This window comes from Aythya marila (assembly GCF_965140915.1).
Source record: "Aythya marila genome assembly, chromosome: 11".
Taxonomy (NCBI): Eukaryota; Metazoa; Chordata; class Aves; order Anseriformes; family Anatidae; genus Aythya; species Aythya marila.
Genome location: NC_139052.1, coordinates 19,942,900 through 19,968,661, shown reverse-complemented (window position 1 = coordinate 19,968,661; position 25,762 = coordinate 19,942,900). Strand labels below are relative to the sequence as shown.

Genomic DNA, 25,762 nt, shown 5'->3' with positions numbered 1-25,762 from the left:
AAGGACTGCGAGAGCTGCAGGAGCTATCACCAACCTGGAAAACAAGCTGCCACGGAGGAGTGCTGGGCTGGGGAGGCTCCCTGGGGGCGATGAGCAGGAGCCTGTCAAGTGTTTTTCTCCAAGGGGGCTGGGAACGAGACGCTTTGCTCCTCTCCGGCCGCCTGGGTGCGGAGTCCGGCCCTGCACAGCTCCCACCTCACAGATCCCAGCCTGGGAGCTCTGGGAGAACCAAAACCTTGGATTTTCCCCCCAAACCTTCCCTGATACCCACACTGTCTGCAAGCCCCACATCCCAACCTGTCCTCAGTCCCCAAAAGGGCTCTGGCTGTCACCTCCCTGCAGGCTTACCAATTCTCCCCAAGCCACCTTGATAAATATATTTATTTTCCAATGCCCTTACATATACAGGAACCAGGCAGGGGCTCCAGGCTCTGTTCTCACTGCCCTAAGCCCAGGACCCTTCTCCAGCCAGACCTCACCCCCAGCCCTGCTGCCTGGCCGAGCCCCGGGGCTGCAGCATCGCGGCTGCGCCCGCCTGCGTTCACCCCGAGTCCTCTCATGGTGGCTTTGCAGAAATTCAGCAGAAATTTACAGACCTTGGGTGTGCAAGGAAACAATCCCGGCTGCGTGCAAGCCACACTGCAGGGCTAAACCTCTATGGGAAGGTCCCAGGGGTGTTACCTGGTGGAGAGCAGTGAAATGCTCTGGGATAGAGGTGGGGTGCTGGGGACGGCTCCTGCCCTCCGGCACCCGCTCGCTCCCACACGTCTGCACGGCCGCGGCCGGGCCGAACGTGCAGAGGGCTGCGTGCATGCGTGTGCACCCACACACGCCAGATTTTCCGATAGCTGCTTCATGTATTTATGTGTAAACATCTTCTGGGGCTATTCCAGCCCTTCCCTGCAGCGAGCGGCTTGCTCCACCACCGATTGCTCGTGGCCAACGTCCACGGGCTCTTACTCCTGCTTCGAGCAAAGACTAAACAATGACTTCAGCATCTCCGGATCCAAGCCCCGTAGCCGGTCCCTCATCCTCACCAGCCAAGCGGGGAGGATGCCACGCTGGCCATTTCTGCCTCCTGGGAGGAATGGTGCCACCGCCACGGCCGTGACTGCTGAGCCTCCCATTCTGCAAGGGATAAACGGGAGGGACGAGGGAAAGCAGCGTTTTTGTAACCCCCAGGATGTTTGCAGGCCCCCACGGGACAGCAACGTGGGGTCTCCACGAGTCCCCAAAAGCATCTCCTGAGGATCTCTGAGAGGACAAAGCTCCTCGCCGCGTGTGTGCGCAGGGCGAGTGGAGGTGACTCACGCTCCTCACCCTCCCTGGCCACGGAGCGTTTGTTTTCATTTCTGAAAACCACAGTTTCTTTAAAAAAAAAAAAAAAAGGAAAATACCAAAATACGCACAGCTCAGTGGGATGCATCGCGTCCTGCTGCACTGACACGAATCCCAGCCACCCCCATCCCCCTGCTTCCCTCTGTGGAAGGGGCTGGATGTGTTACAGCGGGGACGGGGCTCCAGGGCTCCCGTTTCCAGTAACATTCAGCACAACCCAGCCAACAGCACTGGGTGTACCAGCGGGTGTTGGCAAAGAAGGGCCCAGCTGGGGTTAAAAACCCTCCCACCCTCCTTGAACAAGCCATCCTCGTTCTTGGGGGCAGCTGAAATTTAAGGCTAAAAATGATCTTTTCCAGGGTGGGTTTGTGCCAGGCTCCTGGCTGCAGCTCCTCCGGGGCCATCCCCGAGATGCTTCGTGCGTCGAGGGGCAGGAGGGAGGCAGAGCAGGTCGGGCTCTTTGTAAAGCAAAGGCAGGGAGATTACCGGAGCACGTGAGCGCTTCGTTACGGCTAACGAGCTCAAGACCGCGCGCCCCAACTCAGCCAAGCGCTAACGGAGAAACGCCGAATTCCTCCTCCCTCCAGGGAAACCCAGCTCAAAAAATAAAGGGAGGCGTATTTGGGGAAATACACGAAAAACACAGCCTGCCAACCACCGGGGAGAGCCTCGTTTCTCTTTCTGTTCCCCTACAGCTCATCCATACAGCAGATACACACAGATGAGTATTTTTGTACCCTCTGCTCAAAACCACCTGAAGAATAATTGCATGCAAGAGCAGTCCGAGATTTTGCAGAAATGCATGCACGGAGCAGCAGAGAGCTTCCAACTCTCGACGCTTTCCTCCTCTGGATTCCTTTTGCTCATTTATTGCAACATTTTGAGCGGTTCTGATGGGGAGGAGCGGCCGCGAGCGACACGGAAAGCCTCAGCCTTCAACCTCAGCCTTTGCACGGGACAAACAAACCACGCTATCGACGTTACAAACTCTGTCGTGTTACTGCACCAGAATCCTGAAATTGTTAAAAATAGGAAAGAAACTGCACAGTTCACATATTTTATAAAGCTGGGTTAAATCAACATCTGCAAAAAATATCCCCGTTAAACGAAATAGCAGGATTTCATTAAGTAAATTGCAAGTTGGCAAAAATTCTGAAAGAAAGGGAAAAAGCCACAGCCAGCCCTGTAATTTAAACCTTATTTTAACTGTGACAGCATGACTGCAAGAGGCTGCATTTCCCAACGAAAAAAAAATAAAATAAAATCAAGTCGAAAAACAAAGCCCCTGCTCCCCAGCACCGCCCTGGCGCACCGGTGCCTGCAGTCACCGCAGCGTCACCGAGACGGTCCCCAGTGAGATGGGGACAGGCTCCAAAATCACGGTTCTGCCCCAAAATCATGGTTCTTGCACTGCTGGAGCACCCCAGCAGCCGGAGGCTGATGGGTGATGGATTTTTGGGGGCCAGCAGCCGGGGAAGGGCTGGTGGCACCCATCCCATCCTGGGTACCAGTGGGGCGGGGTGTGGGTGCAGGCAGGGTGCAGGCAGGGTGCAGGCAGGGCATCGCCTGCCCTCCCAGCCGCTTTTCCAAACCTCCCGAGCTTTTCCTTTCCTGCCCGGGCTGACTCACGCGGGCTGGGCTGTGCGGAGGCTGCAGAGCTCTTCCCACAGCCCCGGCCAAAATTCCCTGCAGGGGATTTTGGCCCTGCGGGATCCCAGCCCCGCGGGGACACCCCAGGGAGCACTGCCTCTCCCAACCAACGTCCCTCAGGGTCACCTCGCCTCGGTTACCCCAGCACAGCCCCAGGCACTTTGGGTCCCAGCACTGGGTCCCAAATTGACAACCCGTCGTTCAATTTCCCACCCTAAAGCTGCCCCGTCCGAGGAAGTCACCAGCGAGACCTGGCGCCCGCTGCGTGCTAAATCCCTTCGCTTTGGAAGGAACAGCTCACGGGGTTCAAAACCTCAAAACAAAACCTAAAAACAACGGGCCCGACATGCAGACTTGGAGCAGCAGAGGAGGACGCTCACAGAAGGAGCAATTCTTTGCTTGCAACGCTTTGGCTCTGCTGTTTTTCCTGGCACCGCGAGGCAGGAGTTATTTTCGAGGGCTGTTTGCTGCACGCGGAGCCGAGAAAACAGCGACCTGATTTCCTTTCGGATCTAAACATCCGTTTGCCGTGCAAGCAGGAGGAAAAAAATAAAACGTGCATCTCGGGAAGCGCACAGGGACGTGCTGGTGGGGAGCCCCGAGAGGGGCTGCTGGCACCAGGGCCCCGTGTGAACCGGACAATGCTGCACGCTGAAGAGGAGCAGCAGTGCTGGAGCCTTGCAAAATCTGATTTGATGGCAAAAGAAAGTTTTCCACCCTGGGGCAAGGGCAAGGCAAAGCAGGCAGAGCTGTGGCTGCTACCACAGCCTGCCCTGGGGCACGGCACAGCATTTTTGGAGCCGGCCAGGAGTGGTGAGGGATGCAGGGCTGGACGCACCGGGGATGCTCACGTTGCCCCAAAACCACCACACCGCGACTGCGCCCTCGATGCCAGAAAAAGCTCCGTGGTCCAAGAGCCCTCTGCAAACCACAATATCAAATCCCAAACCCCTTGATGCTCAGCATCCCGGGCTCACAGCTCTCCCTGCCAAACGGGAACTGGCACGTGTGGGTCCCCACGCACCCCCCGTTCCCTGGGGACAGCCACCCCTGGGTGGCACCGCCGGGACGCGCGCTGCCCTCGCCCACCGTCCCTTCCCAGCCAGGGCCGGGGCCAGCTCGCCGTCATGCCTCTAAATTTCCTGGCGTTTGAGGACACAAGCCAGGCCATTAACATTATTTATAGGTTCCTGTGTATGAATTTCCATTTGTTTGTCTGCTTCAAAACAGTTAGGTGAAAAAAAAAAAAAAAAAGAAATTCCTGGAGGTCAGACAATTAAAAAAAAAAAAAAAAAGACCTCGTTCATGGTCTGCTGGGCCCAAAGGAGCAGCAGCTCCTTCAGAGACATAACAGAGTTTCCTTAAATGCTTATTGTGTAAATATTTAAGCTACTTTAGAAAATTTCTGCAGTGTACTTAGGAAGCGTAAATCTCCACGTCGGAGCACGGCAGGCCATCGGTGCGGCACACGCAGGGACGTTTTTAGGAGCATAAATGGAGACGTTTCCAAAGCTAAGCCCAGACCCAACGGGCCAGAAGTGACAGTGGGGAGGCTGAAATGTGGCACAGAGCTCCCAGAGCTCAACGATGGGCTCCATCCTGCCACGTGCTCATGTGCACAAATGGGAAATAACTACAAAGCTGATCCCCTTCCTTCACCCCAAAATGGAAGGTGTGTGTGCACCAAGCCATAGCAGCAAGTATAATTACTATGTCGTTTTTTTTTTTTAAATCAATTTAAAGTTGCCACCCAGTGGGCCACACTCTGGACAGAAGCCCTGAGATTCTTCCCTTAGAAATGCAAGCCCTGGATTTTGCATCATACGGCCAACGCTGACGTACATCCAAAATCAGCCTCTGCTAAGCACCCACTTCAAGAATTAAGTGATTTTCTTCCAGAATTAAGTGATTAACCGATTTTCTTCTGAGTGCCATGTGCCAGGGCTGACCCGAACCTGGATTTCTTCGGCTGCCTTCTGCACCCCAACACAGAGATGTGTTTCCCCTAGGTGGATTTTGGCTTGTGATGGGGAAAAAACATCGTGCTGACAGCTGCATCTGTACCCAGGGCGCTTTCCATATGGAAAGCTGTGCAGTTTTATGAGGTTTGCTCGGACACGGGGCCTTCTAGCTCCCATTCTTCAAATAAACGCACATCTCCCTAAGTAAAGCAGGGAACAACTTGTTCAGCAGTTTTCCCCGGAACTGCTCCCTCGCTGTAATTTAGGTGTGTTTGAGGCAACGACAACAAATGGGAACGGGGGACTCGGAGTTTATTCCCTTCGCGAGGCACGGCTTTGTGTTGTGCATGATGAAGTGCAAGGAAAGCCCAGGAAAAAAAAACTTGGATGGAAGTTCAAACACTGATGTTTTAAAGATGAAAGCGTGCTTCTCGATTAAATGTTTAAATAAAGTTTTCTCCTACTAAATCATTTAAACATTTTCACATTCCTCGCGTTTCTAGAAGTGCCGCTCGCTTCTATTTATTGCCATAACCCAGTGCCCTCCGCAAGCGGCCGCTGCTCTTCGAGGCGACCCCTTTTTCCAAAGCACCAACTCTTTCAGGAAAGCACCACAACACCCAGCCCGCACCGAGCAGCCTCTCACCAACCTATTTTCCTTTTTTCCCCCTTTTTTAAAATCAATTCTTCCTTGATGCATATAGGGGAAGCCAGGTTCTGCCCCAAATACTGACCAGAAATGCCAAGTAACTCCCCTGACTTCCCTGAGGTTGGATTTAGACAGCTGTAACTCAGAGCTGAGACTGCCCCCGGCACTCAAATTGTCTTTTTCAGAGTCTACCGGGCTGTTCGGGCTGCCACCAGCTACAAAGCAAGCCTGGATCATACAAACTCTGCCATCAGTGGCACAAAACAGCTCCAACACACTTCAAATTCCTGGATAATTCCTTCTTCTAACGATGTGGTTGCACCCAAGGGAAGGGTCCAGCTGCCCAAGTTTTGCCCATTCCCTGCTTCTCAGCAACCGTGGCTCACAAACACCTCAACACCCATAGGCAATGGCAAAGTTGGGTCGGGGCCCAGCGCCTTCCCCAGCCTGTGCTGTGAAACCTCAAGGAAAGAGCAACTAGGAGAGACCTGGGATGAATGGGGGAAAGCCTGCTGTGAGTAAACCTGGAGCAGAGATCCTCTGAAAGGTTTTCTTGGAGGACAACGCAGCAGCAGCAGCGGATGAGTGGGAACGTGAAGTTCCTTTAGGGCAGAGCTTGATCGACATAGTGCAGCCTCCAAGGACAGAAGGCTAAGCAACCCCATGTGCTGCTAGCAGCCCTCCTGTCCTCACCTCCTTGTAAATCCATCCTTCAAGCCCCAAACCCCAACCCCAAGGGGACATTTGTCTCCATGAGCCCCGAGCCCCGCTCAGTGCCAGGTCCCCAGGTGGCTGCGCCCCACTCGCGAGCTGTTCAGTTAGCAGAACTCCCTGCTGATTTGGCATCTCTCATCTCAAAGGCCCTAAAACCCCAACCAAACCCCGCTCCCCTTTCTGCACATCTCCAGCTACTGACGCTGCTCGCCACCAGCTGAGCGAGCCAAGCGGCCGCGCGTTGTGTAACGGGGCTGGAAAAGCAATCAGGAGGGGCCGGGGAGGGCTGGAAGGGGCGGCAGCCCGGGAAAAGGCTGTAAGAAATTCAGCTTTTACTCTGATAACAACAAACACTGTTTTCTGCCCTTGACATCATGCTCCCAACTGCTATGAAACAACGGCCCCCGTCCAGAACCGTGCCATTCATTTCAGGGAGCACAGGGCCAAGCCAGCACGGCACGTTTCCATCCCTTAAAAATAGTTTGGGTTTCCTGTGTGTGAGTACCTAAATCCCCTCTTCTGGCGTGGTGGGCATGAGGACACATCCCAGCACCCTCCTTCTCCCTGTAGCCTGCAGTGAGAGTCTATAAAAGTGGCTCAGACACGGACTTATGCATTAATCTAATATTAGATTGGATTAATCTCAGTACGAGGACTGCCACCCGGGCAGCCCTGAAGTGGCCCCAAAATCATCACCCCATGACCTACAACCTGTCACTCAGGTACTTTGTCTCTCCATGGATAATGGGTCGTGCTCCTGGGTTACTCTGGGTGTAAAATCAAGCTGGAAAGGGACTGTGAGCATGAACACATCAGTGGATCCTTCCACCTGCAGACACGGAATGAATCTGGTCCCAGATCAATGCGCTCACCTGGGTGCTGAAGAAAAGCTCGTTTTTCTCTGCTAAGCCACAAACCAGCCCATGTAGGCACGCTCACCCCTCCCTCACGCAGTTTCCTTGATGGCTTCCAAACCCCAAGCTCGGCTCTTCCTTCCTGCAGGTTTTAACCCAGCCGAGGGCCGAGGCTTTTCCAGGCGAGGCAGCGAGTATCAGCACACAAAACACCGAGCACAGGCAGCCTTTGAAGCAGAGCCCTTCAAAGACAGACGCATACCGACTCCACCAAGGCTTTTTACACAAACAAATGCAGTACGGCGAGAGCAAAACTGATCTGCAAAGATCTTTAATGCTTCAAGTCTCGAATGACCGACCCTTTCGAGCACGGCTGGATTCAGGCCAGCTCCCGAGGCCCACAGCAGTGACTCTACGTGGAAAAGAGCAGGGGTGCTTCAAAATACGTGGCCGTGATCATCTGGGCATAAAACACAGCTTCGTTTTTCTGTTTCGGCAGCGAAGAGGCTGCCCGGAGAGCTCTTACTCCAAGCCCAGCGATGCGTGAGTGACATTTTTTTAAACACACTTTTGCTGACATTTCCCTTTCATTAAAATAGCTCAACAATGGGGGGAAAAGCAACTCGCCGCGCACATAGGATCTTTACCTTACTTTGTACTCGCAGAGGAATTTCCTTGATCTCCTCCGGAGTGGAAGTTTCCACGGATCCCCGGCTCACGTCACAGCCGTTTGCCTCTTTTTACAGAGGACGGCTGTAAAATCTTCTGAGCCCGGGTGTAAATCAGCTCGGCTATGAGAAGACGGACGGGATGCATACCCCAGGCCCTGGGGGTGCAAGGAGTTGTGCCCCCAAGCCCTGGAGCTGGGCACGGAGCTGCCCTGCGGTGGAGGAGGCCGGGGTGCAAGCAGATGGTGCTGGGGAGGCCCAGCACCGCCTCGCCTGGACACCAGAGCAACACTGTCCCCTCCTGAGGGATAGTGTCACTGGTTCAGAATGGTTTGGGTCATAAAGGGTTTTTAAAGACCATCCAGGGACACCTCCTGCCAGTCCAGGCTGTCCCCAGGCCCATCATGCCCGGCCTGGAGCTGCTTGTTGCCAAAGCTACCTGGTCCTGCAGACAGAGTCCTCCAGTGCTCAGCTCTGCCAGAAGATGAGGCAAATGCATCAGCTGGGCTTGGAAAGCCAGCACCCAGCGCACTACAGCTCACCCCTCATCCCAGGATCACCCATCCCACAAGGCCAAGAGCTCCCGAAGGCCGTGCCACCACAGGGATCCTCTGGTGGGCTCATTCCTAACACGTCAACCAACCACCACCGATGGTTACAGACTGCAGCAGGTCAAGAAGTTACCTATCACTGCCATTCGGACCAACCAGCCCATTCCCTTCCCTCCAGACAGCATTTCAGTAGGTTCCCTGCATGAAAACCGACCCAATGGGGCAGAAAACACGACACAAGCAGACCCATCCAGGGCACCAGCACCAAAACCCAGGCTCCTTGCCCCACGTAAGGCTTTTGCCGCGTGCCGCTGAGCTACCCAACACTTGGCATCCTCCTGCCTCGGCACAACCACCTGCCCCAGCTCTGCTCTGCTTGCCCTGGATTTGGGGAGCCGACTAAACACGCCGTGGATCCAGCACCCAGCCACCAGCGTCCCCGCTTGCACTGCAGAAACCCAGCAGAAACCCACGTGAGGTGCTGGAGGAGAAAGCCCCCAGCCAGCTTCTGCAAACTCCGGAGCTGGAGCTGTCACCCTTGCCCAACTCAGGCCCCAACCATAAAACAAGCTCCACAATAGCGTTATTTATTTTTTTTAAGTCACAAATTATTTCCAGCAGCAGGAGGGTGGAAGGATGCAGTGTGCTGGACCCTGCTCGCCGGCACCGAGCCAGTCTCATAAATGGTTGGCAGCCGGCAGAGCAGCAAACCCATTTCTATTGAAATGAGCTTGTTACTACTAATTTTTACTGGCTTCCCAATTGATTCATAAAGTTTTGTTGGTTTCTTTTTTTTTTTTTTTTCTTTTTTTTTTTGGGGTTGGTTGGTTTTTCTTTGCAGATCTCAGAAAGCACTTCCTGAGACACTTGGGGGAAAAACAAGCCCAGGACTCCCCACGAAGGGCTGCCCCCTGTGTTCGTGCCCCTCCAAGCCATGGCATCCCCCTTCCAGGCCTTCATAAAACCTTTCTGTAAGGGGTCCTCCAGCTTTCAATGGGCTTCAATCAAAACCTCATGGATTCAGCTGCACCATTATCAGCCCTGGGGCAGAAATAGCCCGAGACCTGGGTGGAGGCTGCAGACACACACATCTTCTAGGGCTGGTTTGGGTGCATGATGTTTAACTCTCAGTTTTTGCATCTGCTCGCTCCGTGCACAGCTGGGTGCACCAAGCTGTTGCACTAAATAAACCGAACGGGTTGAAATTTAGAGCAGGAGTTTTTTTGTAATTACCAGCAATTTTTAGCTGAGATCTGGCTCAACTTTGTCCATGGACCTTTCTTCAAAGCATGAGGAGAGTTACTCCTCTTCTTGGACAAGCAGGGACAGCCAAAGCCATACTCCCATGAGGCCAACACCAGCAGGGCCACACCACTTTCACTCCACCAGGAATCCCAACGCAACCCAACCCAACCCAATTCAATACAACCCAACACAACTCAACACCATAAAATGCAACCCAACTCAATACAACGCAACGCAACACCTGGACACGAGCTGAGAGCACCATCAGCCACTTAAGCCCAAGAGGAGGACACTACAGGAGCCAGCCCATTCAGCTGTCTGTGGGATATTTCAAAATGCCTTTTAATGCTTTAGTACGACACTCCCCATGTGCTATGCTTACTGCTTTGACTTAATTAGTGGGAAGACCCTTCCCCATCCATTTCTTTCCCTTTTGCAAGCATCAGACTCTAAAGAAACATGAGCACAAGGCAAAACACAGTGCAATTCTCTGGTTCCCTTTTTACAAAAAGTTATACTGTGATTCCCATTCACTTTAAAACAGAAAAAGAAAGCACACAGCGATCTCATTTTCACACGCTGCTCACTTCAAGGCTCAGAGAGCAAAAGGGCACGAGCTGCAGCGCACGAGGAAGATGTGACCGCGCTCGCCCGGCCGCCGCGGGGACACAACGGCATTTGTTCAGAAGGGGCTGAGAGCAGAGCCAGGAGCGTTTACAGCCACCACGGTCAATGTTTGCTTTCTCTGCCGCCCGGGCACGCCAGGGACAGGCAGGCAGGGAGCGCAGTGCCTTGTGGTGGGGGAAGACGGATCAACTGTGCCATTCTTCCCAGCGCACAGCCCGGCGCGGCAGCTCACAAGCAGCCGTTGTCTGCGCCGGGCACTCTCCCCTCTACCAGAACCAGCCACGTTTTGTAAAGGACTGGGGAAAAAACAAGGAAATGAAGGCAGAGAGACGTGCTCTGAGCAGCACATCTGCAGCTCCGCACCCTCCAGAGATAGGGTGAGCATAGAGGAGATGGCACAGCGCTGTCGGTACCCACCGAGCAGATGCCCCAAGTGTTGCAGCTCTTTTCAGGTGCGTTCCAGGCTGGTTTTCAAACCAGGGAATGCATTTTGTTCTTTATTATATCCATATTTTTTTCCCTTTCTTGAATAGACAACAGCGGTTTGCATCACTATGTGTGAAAGAGTAAAGCAGCTGGCTTTTTTTTTTCTCCTTTAAAAAAGTCTTTAACATTCTTTGGCTCTTTGAGTGGAAAAATCTTAGCAAACGAGACCTTAATAAATGGAAAGAGCTGAAAAATAGCCTTTCTGCTGGCACAGTTCGCTCCTTCTAATGGAATATATAGATAAAACTGACACATCTGGGTCTTGAACCTTCCTCAGCGCTGCTGCGAGGAATCCTTCCCAGGTATCCCCGGCACGGTGCTTGCTGGATCCAGCACCGATTCCTAAAATTGATTCCTAAAATCCTGCAGCCTCTGAAGCCCAGCTGAGGCAGGGAAGGGCAGCCTGATCCTCCCACCTAGGACAAGGACCATCCCCAAACCCCAAAACCTCAGCACAGGTGGAGGAAGGGGAGGGAAGCCACCGGCACAGCTCTACAAAACCCAAGCGTGGAGACTGCCCATCTGCCATCAGTCCAGCTGGGACAGCAAATGTGAGACAGGGTACATGCATACATGGCACTTTGGGGAGAGAACGGGGGTTTTGGTGCAGGGTTTGCTCCGGGAATCACGCTCTGAGAGGGAAGGGAAGGAAAAAGAGAAGGGAACAGCTCCCGGTGGAGCTGGCACAGCCCCTGCAGGTGCCAGAAGCCACATTTGGAGGCTTCCCTCCAAATGGAGGCTAACAAAGAAAAGCCACTGGGAAAAACTCAACATCCTCTGGATGCCTCTTGCTTTCCCAGGGCAGAGGGAAGAGCCTGGCCCCACTTGCAACAGTGAGGCTGCTACAGGATTGAAGGTGATGGAGGGGAGCAGCAGGGATGCTGCAGGGCTGGATCACACCAACCCTGCTGCACAGGGCCCTCTGACTGCCAGGAAAGGCCTCCTGCTCCCCCAGGAATGAAAAACTGCTGAAATGAATCAATGCATACACAGATACAGAAATAATCTCTCCTGCCTCCCTTCTTGTATCACTGGGAAATTGGGAAATTTAGCAGGTTATAACCCGGAACATAAAGCACCGCCTGCATGGAGAAGCATCGCAGTGAGGCTGCTCCCAGAGCAAGTCTGCACCCAAAAGGAGAGGCAGGAACGGGTTTTGTGGCGTGGGGCAATTCAGATCTGGTCATCTTGGCTGAAAACAGGCGGGTGAGCAAGGGCAGCACCCTGAGAGCCCGATACCCCCAGCACGGGGCATCTTCTCTAGGCAGCAGCTTCGCCCCGCAGCACGATGTGAGCAGGAACAGCCGCGTGCCTAATCCCCAGCACTTCGGGAGGACAAAGAGCCGAGTCTCCTTCGCCAGCAGATTTACCCTGTGGTTCCAGGGACGCGAGGCACTTCAAAGCCGGCAGCAGCCCGGCCAGAGGCAGTAAAGGGATGTACTTTTCGGCTGCTGAGCGGCGAAGTGAAATCCACACAAATAAGCAGTGTTCCAGAGAGGCAGGTTTAACCATCAGCCGCTCCGAGGGACGGGAGATGTTTTTCCTGAAGTCTTTTTTTTTTTTTTTTTTTTCCAGTTTGTCTTGGGGTATTTTTTTTTTTTTCTCTTTCTTACTAAAACACGTCTCGAGCTCCCGCACCGCACACCCCGCTTGGATTTGAGCATCCTCCAGAGGTAAAATGCTGAGTTAGGGACTGGCGTCCAGGAAAGGAGGTGCCTTTGATGAATAGCAAATCGACGGACTTCAATCGTTTCGGTAAGCGCCACAGATTTAATAAGTTATTTCCGTGGAAAACCTTAGTAACTCGGGTATGAATCAAGCCTATAAACACCTCTCACTCATCAAAGTGCCACCAAAAAAAAAAGAAAAAAAATCTATTACTGTAACTCTGAATGCTAGCCTCTCTCTACAGGTCGCTCCAAGAAGCCAAAATTCCCCTTCAAAACATTCACCGTTTTCAAAGGTCAGCAATACACTGTGGCCAGTATTCAGCAAATCCATTTAAGAAGTAAAACACGCACAGAGAGGGAGTTCAAACAAAGCCGTGCCATCAGATGTGCACTGCTTGAAAGACACAACCGGAGTTACATCAAAAGGACTTTTACTACCTAGAAAGCCGTATCCAACTCCTAATAGGGTGCAAGAATGTAGTGTTTTGGCTACAAAGATTAAACTAATTTACTTTTAAGTAACTTGCTTACTTCCTGATGTTTCTTTTTTTTTTTTTTTTTTTTTTTTTCCCTCCAAGTGTGATGCTGAGGTGCTTGGAGAAGTGAGGGATGTGATTGCTCTGTGATTCAAGGCCAAACACCATAACTACTCAATGAACCACAGACAAAAACATATTTTATCTGGGTGTTGTACTTACTCCAAGAACTTCTACGCCGAAAACATCTCGGCTAGCTGCTGAAAGCCAGCGTGGATCCAGGTAAGGAAGGAAGAGGAAAGGCGACTGACTCCTCTACAACACATGCTGCAAAATGCAGCGTCCCCAGCACAACGCTGCTCCCCAAACTCTGCTGCTCCCCAAACGCTGCTCGTGCTGTCCCCACACTGCTCCCCAAAGGCTTTTCATGCTGTCCCCTTGCCCAGCAGTCCCTGCTGCAGAGGGACAGCACCTCTGGGGCTCCGTCCTCCAGGCACCCACTGGGTACCCCATCCCCAGCCCTGCCATCGCTTCCCTCTGGAACAGGGTGATGCTCCCAGAGCACCCCAGGCACACACACACTGCCTTTACAGCATCCTACCGGCTCCACCACGGCCATTTCTCACGTCCCGAGGAGCTCTGTGTACACACACAAATGCACAGGCATCGTCTGCAAAGCTGCTTTAATCCCTGCAGCAGGCACGGGGCCAAATATCGATGAGCCCAACCTCCTGCCGCTGGCTGTGCAAGTCGCGGGCTTGTGTTGCTGTAGACAAGCGATCCCAGGGCTCTGGCAGCCAGCTCCCGTTTTTTCTGTCCTTCTGGAGCAGGGACAGCTCTGATTGTCCACATTTTTCTAAGTGCTGCCTGTTAAAGCAGGACCGATGGAAGAGGAAGGATCTCTTATAGGTGGAGGAACGCACGTGGTGGGTGGTGACGGGGTCGATTCCAGCTCCACTGCCCCGCTGATCCTGGATGCATCGCTGACACTTCTCCATTTTCCATCCCAGATGACACCTTTCCTCCTGAAGGACAGCATTTTTGCAGGCTGGTGATGTCCTCTCACAGCACAGCAGCTGCAAACCCTGAGAACAGCCTTTCCTCCCTTCTAGGGATGCCCGCAGAGCCAACTGCCCTCTCCTCGCACACAAATCTCTTCACATCTCCAGCACGTTCCCCAGCAGCCCCTCACCCCTTCTGAAGTTCATTTCCCTTCCCCACACTACTAACCTGGCCCAGCTCAGAAATCAATTCCGAAACCCAAAAGGCTTGCATTGCGAGCCCATAACCCGCAGGATACTTTTACAAACAGGTGGCACTCGCCTTAGAAACCCTTCCACAGCTGCGCAGCCGCCGCCAGAACTTCATCCTCGTGCCGATGGGTTCAGCACCACCTCCCTGCTGCTCCACATGGGGCGTTGGGTGTGCAAGGCAAGACGAAGGTGCACGGGCAGCAAAGTTGGGCAAGCTCCTGCAGACCCCAAAACGCACCACGGGGCTGCGGACCTGACCTGAGCCACCCGCTGCACCGGAGGGAGCTCTGCATGAGGGAACGTCCCTGCAGCCTGGGGTCTAAAGGGCTTTCTCCATGCATCATCTTGCCCCAGAGGGTGTGTTTGCTGAGTCCTGATGCTCCAGATGAGTTCAGCTGCAGGTCGGTGAGGTCTCTGTGCTGCCCCACCTCCAGGCACCGCTCCTCATTGCCCTCCTGCCCCGCAGGAACCAACGTCTCCATGCCAGGAGCTGCCACCGGAGCCACCGCTGTGGCAAGCCCCAAGGTAATAAATCCAACAAGGACCCTCCTGTAGATCTGCAGGCTCTGGAGGACTCATCACCAGCCCAGACAGTTTGAGGACACTTGCTGCACACCTTTGTCTCTGAAAGGAGTGAGTGCTGCAAGCCAGGGGTGCCAACCCCGAGGACTTCCCCACCTTCCCTGGGGGCTCGCTCGGCGATTCGGGGCTGCCTTTGATGTCGGGGCCAGGCAGGGCTGAAGGCTTTGCTCCCACAGCGAGGTTTGGTGGTGTGAAGTCCTCGGGAAGGGAAGGGAAAGGAAAGGAAGGGAAAAGGGATGCTGTGCGGCTGCGCTCTCTGATCCGTGTTCCAGCATCCACGCAGCCCACGGGCCGTGGGGGAAAACCTTCACGCGGCGCGCAGAATTCCTCTCTTGAAGCCCATTGGAAAATAGATGCACTTTATTTCCCGTTGGCAAACTTAAAACTATGGAGGAAAAATGTTTAATATAAAAACATCTGACAAAGCACCTCCAGGATGTATTTTTTTGCATCAAAGAAGTAGCTCTTGGCAAGGCGCGCGCTCCTCCGACGAGAAAACCTTTTAGCCAAACCCTGATTGTTATGGACTGCTCCGAGTCAGACACGCCAGCGAGCTTTAAGTTAAATATGAAAGAAAAAGGAAACCAAAACCATTACTGGCCCAAATAAACATCTGTCTGTGATTAAGCTGGATGCACAGATACGCTCCGCTCGTTTTTTAGGGGGGATGGCTGTTTGCTGGAGCAGGACGGGGACAGACAGGAGGAGTAGGGTCAGCGATGCTGCCTGCTCCCAACCTCAGCCCCCAGCCCCAAAATGCTCCCAAACCCGCTGCAAACCCCCCTGCCTCATCACCTCCAGCAGAAACTGCCTGCCTAACGAGAAAAATAGCAGGTTTTCTACTAGCAGGTAATTTCCCAGTCTCTCCCCCCGCCTGGAAAGGGCAGTGTTTGCCCAGTTTCCACACACATCCGCCTTACATATTTATAGGCTTTTTTTTTTTTTTTTTTTTTCCTATCCCTAACACAGAGGATCTTCATAAATTTCCTTGTTAGCATAAATCCTCGTGGTCTGTTATTTCTGGGGGGAGAGGAAGGGAGACGCTCACTTTCTCCATGCGGTACATTTGGAAATCTGCTTCCTGAAGCCTCCCAAGGCTGCTGCGAGCAGAGAAAAAAACCCTGCAGCTCTCCCTTTGTACCCGGGACATCGCTGCAACGGGGCTGAGCCACCCCAAGGCATACAGGGATGCTATCCCTGCATCCCACCACCACCACAAGCAGATCCTTTGGCTTTCCAAGACCTGAAAGAAGTGATCTAAATGAGCTCTGGCCCATCCAGTCTCTGTTTCTCCACTCTGTTAATTCACAATTGTCCTCTGCCAATGTTGGAGTAATGCGGAGCGCATCCTTTGGCAGAGCCCAGCTCTGCACACAAGCCCTTCCTTCTCCAGGTTTCGGATCCATCCATGTGTTTTCACACCGGCTCCATCCTTTCAGGCGAGGCTCCCAAATGCCCCAAATTCATCCCAGATCTTTATCAGGGTCGCAGCCACACCTTTCAGATGCTACGAGCGAGCTCACCAGGGCTGAAACTCTCAAAGAGCCTGAGCACAGGGGAAGCGAATTCATCTCTGGAGCAAAGAGCACGCCACTTTTGGAACACCTCAGGCAGCATCTTCCCCAGCACCTCCTGCAAAGCCCCTGGCTGCAGGTACAAGCCCTCGCCAGGACTTGTAGCCAAGGGACCGTGCAGGAGGGAGGCATGGTGAGGAGCAAAGCCCTGCCACACACGAGGCTGGAGCCCCGCAGGCAGCCCGATTCCCAAAGGCCTTTCCCTCGGAACAATGAAACTTTCAATGCGACGGAGCAGGCGTGCGGCGGCACACGAGGCGAGGCGGCGCGACCAGCGGCGCGTTTTGGGGCAGAGCAGCGAGCACAAAGGCTTGGCACCGGCTGCCGCGGGAGCTGCTGCCTGCTCCTACGGCTCAGACCTCCCCGTCCTGAGAGCTGCTCAAGGAAAAGAGGTGCCCCAACATGATCCCATGGACCCCAAAAGACAGATAAACCGCTCCCGACAAGCGGCACCGCTGCCCCTGCTCCAGCACAGCCCTTGGAGAGCTCAGCGCCACCATGAACAAGACCACAGCACCTCGGGATCGCTGCCCGTGCAAATTTATGGGGTTTTGTCCACCGGGAAGGCAAGGAATGGGGAACGGGGTCTTTTGGGGTGAGGAAGAGCCCTGGGGGAGGCAGGGAACGGCAAAGCCCCCGGGGCCGGGCTGCTCGCTGCACCCCGAACCAGTTTGCAGAGCCTCGCAGCCCTCTGCAAGCCTGGCGAGTCGAACGGGTACAGCAGCTTCTTGGCACTGCTGGAGGAGCCAAGTCTGAGGGGAAGAGGGAAAAAAAAAAAAAAAGAGAGAGAAATTACTACAAATGTTCCACCAGTTATGAGTCACGGGGCTGAGCTTTGTTTCTGCCTCGCTGGATTTTGCCCTTTCCCTGGTATTTCCCCAGCCCCGTCCCGGCGAGCTGGGCTGGGGACGTCCCCTCCTGGGTGACCGCGGCACGGAGCCACCATCGGCAGCCCCAGGCTGGGGCAGTGACCTGGGTGTCCCCACGTGGCTGCTCGGCCCTGAGAGCCTGCCCACAGAAACCTGCCTGGGCTGCACAGGACCACGAAACCCCAGGTTTTCCTCTTCGGATCCCCCAGGGACCAGCCCCGATGGATCCCCAGGGGCCGGCTGCACCAGTAAATCTAACGCACACCAGAGGCCACCCGACAAACTCCTGTGTGCCTAAACGTGGTGCTGCTTCAACTCCACGGCTGGAAACTTGGGATCAAAGACCTCCAAGTGCCTCCCACACCACCCCAGACCCTTCCTGACCATTGCACTTTTCAGAGGAACAAGAAGCGCTCCCAACCTGCTCCCAAAACCCACTCTCCGTGGGCAGACAGCCCCGTGTCATGGCCCAAACCTCAGGCTTCAGCCTTTCAGATGGTAAAGATCATCGTTGTAACCATGAAAAGGCCCAACTTCAAACAGCATTTTCAGTTTCTGAGATGATCTTTCTACTTCACGCTAAAGCTTCCCGTTTAGAAGCCCGTCAAGCAAACGAGCGACAGCACAAGAATGGCTCTCTTTGTTACCCCAAACTGAATTCTGTGGTTTTCGGAGGAAAAGCCTTTTTGATGATCAAAGCCGGAGCAATAAATAGTAGCGGCTTGATGCTGGATCCAAAACGCCCTTATTTCTGGAAGGGGAGCTAAAGGCACAGTTCCTTCCTTCGGTACACACAGCGCGGGCAGGGCAGGCCGTGTGCCTCCTGTGTCGTTTGCACAGACCCACTAAATAAGTCAGGATGGAGAATAAACAAACCGAAACGTGGCACAGAGACCATGGCCTAAGTGCTTTTTTTTCTCCTTTTACTCTGCAGCGATGACAAGTATGGGTTAACTTCAGTGAGGCTCTTATCCTCTTTCAGCAATCGGGAGCGCTGGGGAAAAATAAATCACGCAGCCCCAGACTCTTATTAAAAGTTACACCATTTGAAACCACGCAGGGGGAGAGCAGGGATCCGATTTCAGCCCGATCCTGGTCACATGTTATCATTATATTGTTCGAGTAAAAGTTAAAATCTCCCTTCCAGCCCAGAAAACCCACCAGATGTCCCATAAAGAACTCAGCTGTGATAGAAGCTAAACCATTACATCCTCAGGAACCCTGCTTTTAAAACTCCGCCGCTGTAATTAATGGCTATTATCAAGTTACAATAAAAGCCACGGGCACGGGGAGCTTTACGGGGACGGATCCAGCCCAGGAGATGTTTTGCTGGGCGCTGGGAGCACACGTTTATCACGGCACAGTGCTCCTATCAATTGTTCCCCTGCTGCAGCCACTTGGCACGCACACGGCCAGACCCGTGGCCACTGGGGAGCCTCCCAGGGAGACCATCCCCCAAAAATGCCCACGGGGCCACGTGCCATGCGATCACAACACCACCAGGCCATGATGCTTGAAGGCTTGAGCATCCTCAGGAGTGGGTTTTGTCGAACCAGCCAAGTCACTGCCACCCCGTCTGCTTGCACCGGCCCCAGTGAGCACCAAACCCACCCAGGTGCTCCGCCCCGGATAGCTCGGTGGGTTTGTCCACCCCAAACCTATCTGCCAGGCCCTGCCTCACACCAAGTCCTTCCTGGCATGGAAAAAAGCAGGTCCCACAGACGGGTCCCTTCTTTCCTCCTCCCCGCCGCACAGCGCTCAGCCCCAGCCGGAGAGGTTCAACCACCAAGCACAGCCCTAGCGCCACGCGGATCCAAGTCCTGATCCTCTGCTCCAAGGCAAAACCGCCTCTGGTGGTGCCTGCGCACCACGAAATGCAAGAAAAGGTGCAGGGGTGGGGCAGAGCAAAGCCAGGGCCTCATTAAGCAAAGCCTCGACGGCTCTGCAGCTTGCAGCGCAGGGCCCGGCTGCAGCAGGGAGGGCAGGCGGTGCTGCGCGGACCCCACGAGCTCAGCACGGCAGCACTGCAAGGAAAACAGCCCCATTGCCACCCCGGTGGGGACAGCAGGTCCGTGGCTACCCCAGGGACACGCGTGGCCACACAGGGCCACCACCAGCAGCATCTCATCGCAGCCCTCGGAGCCCAGACATCTCCAAGCAGCCGCCCTGAGCGGCTGCCCCTCGTGCTCCCCGTTTGTGCCGAGCGCAGGGAGGGCGCAGCACAAACCCCCCCCTCCCCATTCTCCTCCTCCTCCTCCTCCAGTCCCCGAGCTCCCCGGGAGCACGACCGCCTGCCAACCTGAGAACTCTCCGGGTGTGACATTGGGCGAGTTTGTAGCCTCTGTTTCAGTGTAAGACAACGTGGAATCCGATAGATCTGCAAAGAGACAGGGAAAAAAAAAAAAAGCCCAGTTTTTAATCCTCCTGCATTTGCAAGCGCTACGTGCGTGCCCAGGGCCCCCCTGCTTCCCATCCCCTGCCCACAGCTCCCCACAAACTCTCAGCTGGGCCAGAAAGCAGCATTTAGCTTTGTACCTCCACCGTGCAAAGTCTGAATCGCTTCGACCACAGAAATAACTGCAGCAAAGTCGATCAAACAAGTAGGAACTTGGTGCTTACTGGATAAGGTTACATTAAGCCTCTAAACAATTCATAGTTACTATACTTAATTATCGCCATTAAAATTCTTGAAGCTGTTTATTCTTGCTTCCTTCCTTCCTTCCTCTTTGCTGAAGCGAAGGAAACTTTGTTTTAACAAGTTAAGAGTCTTTGTTATTCTCTCTTGCTTACACCCCTCTAATTAAGTGCTCAACTGTTTGCTCACAGATTAACTATTATTTTTCCAATCAAACAAGCCAATGAAGCAGATTTCAGGCCCTGGCTGTTGTTTTAACCAAGTCACGTGTCGCTCCCTACCATCCCTCCCTGCAGCACCAGCAGTTTCTGAAGGGAATTACCCCGCAGTGGGGAGAACAGGGAGGGACGAGGTTGTGTTTTTTTTTTTTTTTTTTTCCCTCTCTTTTTTCCCACACCTAACAAAGAAAAAAAAAAAAGGAGAAGGAAAACAAAAGCAACCCATGACCAGCAAATCTCCTTCGCAGGATGCTCTGCACGCGAAGGCTAGGGTGGGCTTTTCCCTTTCCAAAGCTTTTCTGATTCGTTAGGAGCAGCAAAATGCCCTTCCAAAATTACAGAGCAGCAACTTTTGGAGAGGCTGCGTCTCGGGTTAACGAGCACAGGAAGGGCAGGAGCCGGCCGGGGCGCAGCCGGGAGCTCCCACGCCCCCCTCGCTCCGGCACCCGCGCGCAGACAAAATACGGCGCCCGGGAACCCTTCATTACGCCCCCATGGGCTTCGGCTCAGTTGGGGAAATCTGCATGCGCCTGCACGGCAATTTGGGATGATAAACCGGCCTTCGTTTACCGCTCGAAGCCCGTCAGCTGATGCTTGCTCAGAAGTAATGAGCAGGCAGAAAATCCCTGCCGCTGCCCGCTGCGCCACCGCGAGGTGCCGGTAACCGGCACCGGGGCTGCACCACGAGAGCTGCAGGAGATCAGAAGAGGTAAAGGCACCTACCCAGTGGCTTTTGCTCATCATTAGGAGACAGCCGAGAGTAAGGAGGTGGTGGAGACTCTGGAAAAAAGGAAAGTTTGCGTTAGTGTTGTGTTCGGTCTATAAATGAAATCTCTTCTGAGTCAGGAGCGCTTTGAAGGCTGCAAACACAACGGAGGAAAGCCCACTCGCACTGGGAACCCACTAGGAACTCTACACCAAGCCTCGTCCATGTCTTTGCAGAACTGGGGTCAGCCCTGACCTCTCAAGGCAGACATTACGGCTGGGAACGTGGCCGTCCTGCCTCCCAGCACGGCCACCCCAACGGCGGCTCCAACCCACGTGCGGGGACCCAGGGAGAGCTCCCAAAACTCCACATTACAAAGACTAAAAAATGGGATTTTGGGTGATGACGAGAGGCTCCTTTCTTGGCACGGACAGACCGATGCTGAGGGCTGGCTGGCTTCGGCCAAAAAGCCACCGAAGTCACTTTGGTGTGTCCAGCAGCACCTGGCTGCTCGGGGACTCGGTCACGGGGGCCTCAGTTTGGTCCTCTCCTGGTCCTTCACCCCGTGAAGGTGCCCGGTGCTCAGCAGCAGCACATCCACAGCCACGTGCCCGCAGCAAGTCCCCAGAAGTGCCTGGATGAATCGGGTCAGCGATCTGGCTCCTGCTGTGCTCGGAAGCGTAAAGACCACGCGACGAGCTGGGGAAGGTCCTCCATCATTTTCTGGGGTAGAGGTGGGGTTTTCTTCTCAATCACGACCTCCTTCTAGAATTCGGCCTTGCTGCAGCTGGGCTGGTGCTGGGCTGATGCTGACGCTGGGGAGGCGCCGCACTGGAAATTCGGAGGCAGGACGCTGACCCCAGGCCTCTCCAACAAGCGTGCGCTCCTCAGCTCCCACACTGAGCAGAAGACCAGTCCCTCAGTGTAATGACCGCAGCTCCCTTGGGGTTATTTCATCAAAACCGACGTCAGCATCCCCTCCGTGGTGCTCTGGCATGGCCTCTGCCCAATTAATACCCCTCAAAAAGGAAAGGTTCCTCATCCTCATCCCGAAACAGGCACCGAAAGGCCCTAACCAAGCACGCTGCCAGCAGCTAGATGCTCTCCTCGAGGGCTCTTAACAGCCTCCAAGAAAAAAAAAAAAAACAACAACACACAAGCAGGAAACGGAGCCAACGTCCAGCCCTGGAGCAGCAGGTCCCCTGCCAGAGCCGGACCCGGTGCCACGGCGCGGTTCTTCGAAACACGGCTGAGTTCTTGTGCTGCTTCATCCCATCACCCCCGGGGGATTTTGGGGATGAAGGCGCACCCGTGGCCAGAGCAGGAGCACCATTTGTGGCGGCACCAGGGCCGTGCTGGGCCTCCCGCTGCCTTCCCCCAGTAGAGGCAGAGTTGGAGCTGGGGGGGCCCCCGGCCCAGGGACCCCCTTGCAGAGCAGGAACGCGCCAGAAGCGCCCGGGGCTCGCAGCCACAGAGCACTGGGAAAAAGCCATCGCTGCGGGAAGGCGGCTTGGAAACTTTGGCCGCTTCTAAAATAAACGCCCATCCCCTCCAATCGAAGCAAAAAGCTACTTCCAGCCTCTAGCGATCTTCGGGGGGGGGGGGGAAGCAGCGCGCCGGCGCTGCGTGCCGAGCACAGAAGTTTCTTTCAACCAAGTGATGCAAAGCGAGGCAGGATTCCGGATTGCAAAATAAATAAAATCAAAGCCCTTGCCAAGAAGGGGACCGTGAGCAGGATTCCGATATCCTCCGGGGTTTCTCCATCCGCATCGAAAAAAAAAAATAAAAAAATAAAAAAAATAAAAAATAAAAATAAAGAAGGGGGCAAAGCCAAAAGCCAAGCCCAGGGCTCGGTGGGGCTGTGGCTGCCCCCGCTCCCCCCCCGGTCCCGCAGCCCCGCGCGGGGCCCTGCGGCTGGAGGCGCGGCGGTAATTGCCCGGCTCCGTGGCCGCCCCGAGAAGCGGCGAGCCAGGCTGGCGCCAGCAGGATGCAAACTGCACATTATCGCCCCTTCGGCACCTAAATAGCAGGGGGACCTCCGCGGGGGGGGGGAGGAAAAAAAAAATAAAAATAGGGGAAAGGGGGTTGCTGCGTGGGTCTCACAAGCGCCGCTGCCTGTCCCATCTTGGCCGGGCGTGGGGTAATTTGGGGTGGGGGATCCCCAAACTCTGGGACTCCCTCTTAAACCTCGGGATCCTCCTTCCTAAACTCCAGGACCCTGTCTCCAAAGCTCAGGATCCTTCTCCAAAGCTTAGAACATCCTCTCCAAAACTAAAGGACCCCTCTCCAAAGCTCGGGACTCCCTCTCCAAAGCTCAGGACCCCTCTCCAAAGCTCAGGACCCCTCTCCAAAGCTCAGGACCCCCTCTCCAAACCCCAAGGACTGCTCCCCAAAGCTCAGGCCCCCCTCTCCAAACTTCAGGCCCCCGTCCCCAAACCCCAGCCCTCCTTCCCCACCACCCCCTTGCCCCCCAACTCCACGGCCCCCCCCCGCCTCCCCGCTTCTCACCTGGCCCACAGAGGCGGCTGAAGTGGTAGGGGTTGCAGCAGACGGTGGGGCCGTCGGCGACGCCGAAGCTCTGGCACTCGCAGAGGGGTTTGAGCTCGGCGGGGTGCTGCAGGTCGGGCCAGCGGAAAAGTTTCCCCAGCAGGAGGTGGGGGGGAGCCGCCTGGCCCCCCAAACGCACCTCGGTGCGGGCCACCAGCACGCAGCCGCTCGGCATCCCCCCGCGGGACTCCACCGCCTCCAGCAGGCTGTCCAGCGAGCGCTCCTTCAGCCGCTTCAGCAGCGAGTAGGTGACGGCCTTCAGCTCCTGCTCCAGCACCAGCAGCCGAGACCGAGCCTCGCGGCCCCTCCGCTCCGGGGAACCGCCGGGGGGGGCCCCGCAACCGGCTCCGCCGCCGTCGGGGCTCGGGGGGGCGACCCGAGGGGCTCCTCCGGGCTGCCGCTCCCCGAACAGGCAGCAGGTCACCGTGCGCCCCCCGCGCTCCCGGCCGCGTCTCGGGTTCGCTCCCTCGGTGGCGTCCCGGCGGTGCCGACCCCCCCGGCGCTCCGCCATCGGGGGGCCCCCGCGGCTTCCCCCGGCCCCTCCGCAGCTCCCTAGGGCCGGGCGGCTCCGCTCCGGGCTTTTCTCGCCGTTTTCACCTCCGGCTCCGGGCTCGCGGTCGCCGCTCGTGGCGCTGCCATCGCCGCCGTCGCTGTCGCCGTCGGGCACGACGCGGCTCCTCCAGAGGCGCCGCACCAGCCCCGAGCGTTTGGACCTGAACATACGCCGAGGAGCGGGCGGCCGGGGGCCGGCGGCGCCGTTCGCCGCCCCCTGTGGCGCCGGGGCGGAGGGGAGGGGAGGGAGGGGACGGGAGGGGAAGGGGAGGGGGGGGGGGGGGGCTGGTGGCCGGCCGGCCGCCGCCTCTATCTCATCTCAGCCCCCTCCCGGCCGGGCCCCGCTCCCCGGCTCCTCCGTGCGGCGCCCCGCCACAGCCCTGCGCAGCGACTCGCCCCCGGCCCGCGGCGGGGCTGCACCATGGGGCGGGCGGCGGGGCGGGGGCGCCGGGCGGGCATAGACGGCGCCGCGGGGAAGCTCCCGGAGCCCGGCTCACGGCCGCCCCGCCGGGCCCTCCGCCATCGGCCGCCGCCGCGCCGGGGCCGCGAAGGGAGCGGCGAGAAGGGGGCGGCGGCGGCGGCGGCGAGGCCCGGGGCACGGGACGGGGCCGGGGGGAGGCCGAGCATAAACCGGGGGGAAGGGAGAGGGGGGAGGTGGGGGGGGAGAGAGGAGGCCTGGGGGGGTGTTAGGGAGGAGAAAGGGGGGATGTGGGGGGGGGGAGGGAGGAATGGGGGAAAAAATGGGGGGAAAAATGGGGGGAAAAAGGAAAAAAATGGGGAAAAAAGGAAAAAAAAAAAAAAAGGAGGGGAAGGGGGGAGGAAAGGGGGATTTAGGAGGGAGAAAGGGGGAAGTTAGGGGAAGTTTAGGGGGAAATTAGGGGAAAATTAGGGAAAAATTAGGGGAAGAATGAGGAAGATTAGGGAAAAATTAGGGGGAAAAGGGGGAAAATCAGGGGAAAAAAGGGAAAAATTAGGGGGAAAAAATCCCGGAAAAATCAGGGGGGAAAAAAGGAAAACGGTAAAAAAGGTAGGGGAAAAGGAGCAAAAATGGAAAACGTGAAAAAACAAGGAAAAAACTAGGGGAAAAAACGGAAGAAAAAATTAAAAAGCGAAAAAAAAAAAAAAAAAAGGCTGGGAACTAGAGACGCCGGCTTCAGGACATGGATGGCAGCGGTGAGGATCCGGGGGGCGGGCGGGGCGCTGCTGGCGCTGGGCGCTGGGTGCTGGGTCCGGCTCGGCTCGGCTCGGCTCGGCTGGGCTGGGCTGGGCTGGGCTCGGGCCGCCGGGTGCCGGCTGCCGGGGCCGCCGCTGCCGCCGCCGCCGCGCTCCGCCCGCCCTCGCGGAGCTTTTGTGTGGCTCGGGCGCGCACGCGGGGCCCCTGGCGAGCGGCGGCGCGATTGGCTGCGGCCCATCATGTGCCAGTCTAGACACTCCGGCGGCCCCGCGCCGCGCCGCCCGTTGCGCAAACAGCGGCTCGGCCGGCCGCGCTCTTAAAGGGACACGCGCCCTCTTTTTTACCAACACGCTCCCCCCCCCCCCCCCCCCCCGCTCCAACATCCCTCGTCTCCCCCCCCCGTAACGCCGCCGCTCGCCCCCTTCCCCTCGCAGCCCCTTCTCCTCGCAGCTCCTTCTCCTCGCAGCACGGAATGGGAATGGGAATATGGGGGGGGTTCCAGGGGGCTGCCCCGGGGAAAGTAGGTCAAGGCGGCGCTCCGGCAGCGAAAGGGTTAACGCCGCTCCTCCTCACCACCCCCCCCTCCCTCCCGCCGGAGCCGCGGCGCCGGGCCACGCCCCCGCGCTGCAGCGACTCGTCCGCCGTGGCAAAAGTTCAGGCTCGGAGCGCGCCCATTGGTCAGTCGGAGAGTGACGCGCGGCCTCGCCGCCTCCCATTGGCTGTTCAGCCGAGCCGGCTCCGCCCTCCTCCGCGCGCCGCGGCG

The 25,762-nt window shown here is 56.1% G+C and overlaps 1 protein-coding gene across 1 annotated transcript in view; it reads right to left on the bottom strand.

Moving 5' to 3' along the window:
- The window catches only part of SMAD6 (SMAD family member 6), a 32,745-nt gene extending 8,244 nt beyond the window's left edge, over positions 1 to 24,501 (bottom strand). Inside the window, exons 1-3 of the mRNA XM_082769229.1 lie at positions 23,235 to 24,501; positions 20,744 to 20,800; positions 19,467 to 19,544 (exon numbers count right to left, since the gene is read on the bottom strand). Of these exons, the coding sequence (XP_082625355.1) occupies positions 19,467 to 19,544; positions 20,744 to 20,800; positions 23,235 to 23,994 (895 nt within the window). The 5' untranslated portion in view covers positions 23,995 to 24,501. The remainder of the gene's footprint in view (positions 1 to 19,466; positions 19,545 to 20,743; positions 20,801 to 23,234) is intronic.
- Positions 24,502 to 25,762: the final 1,261 nt, after the last annotated feature.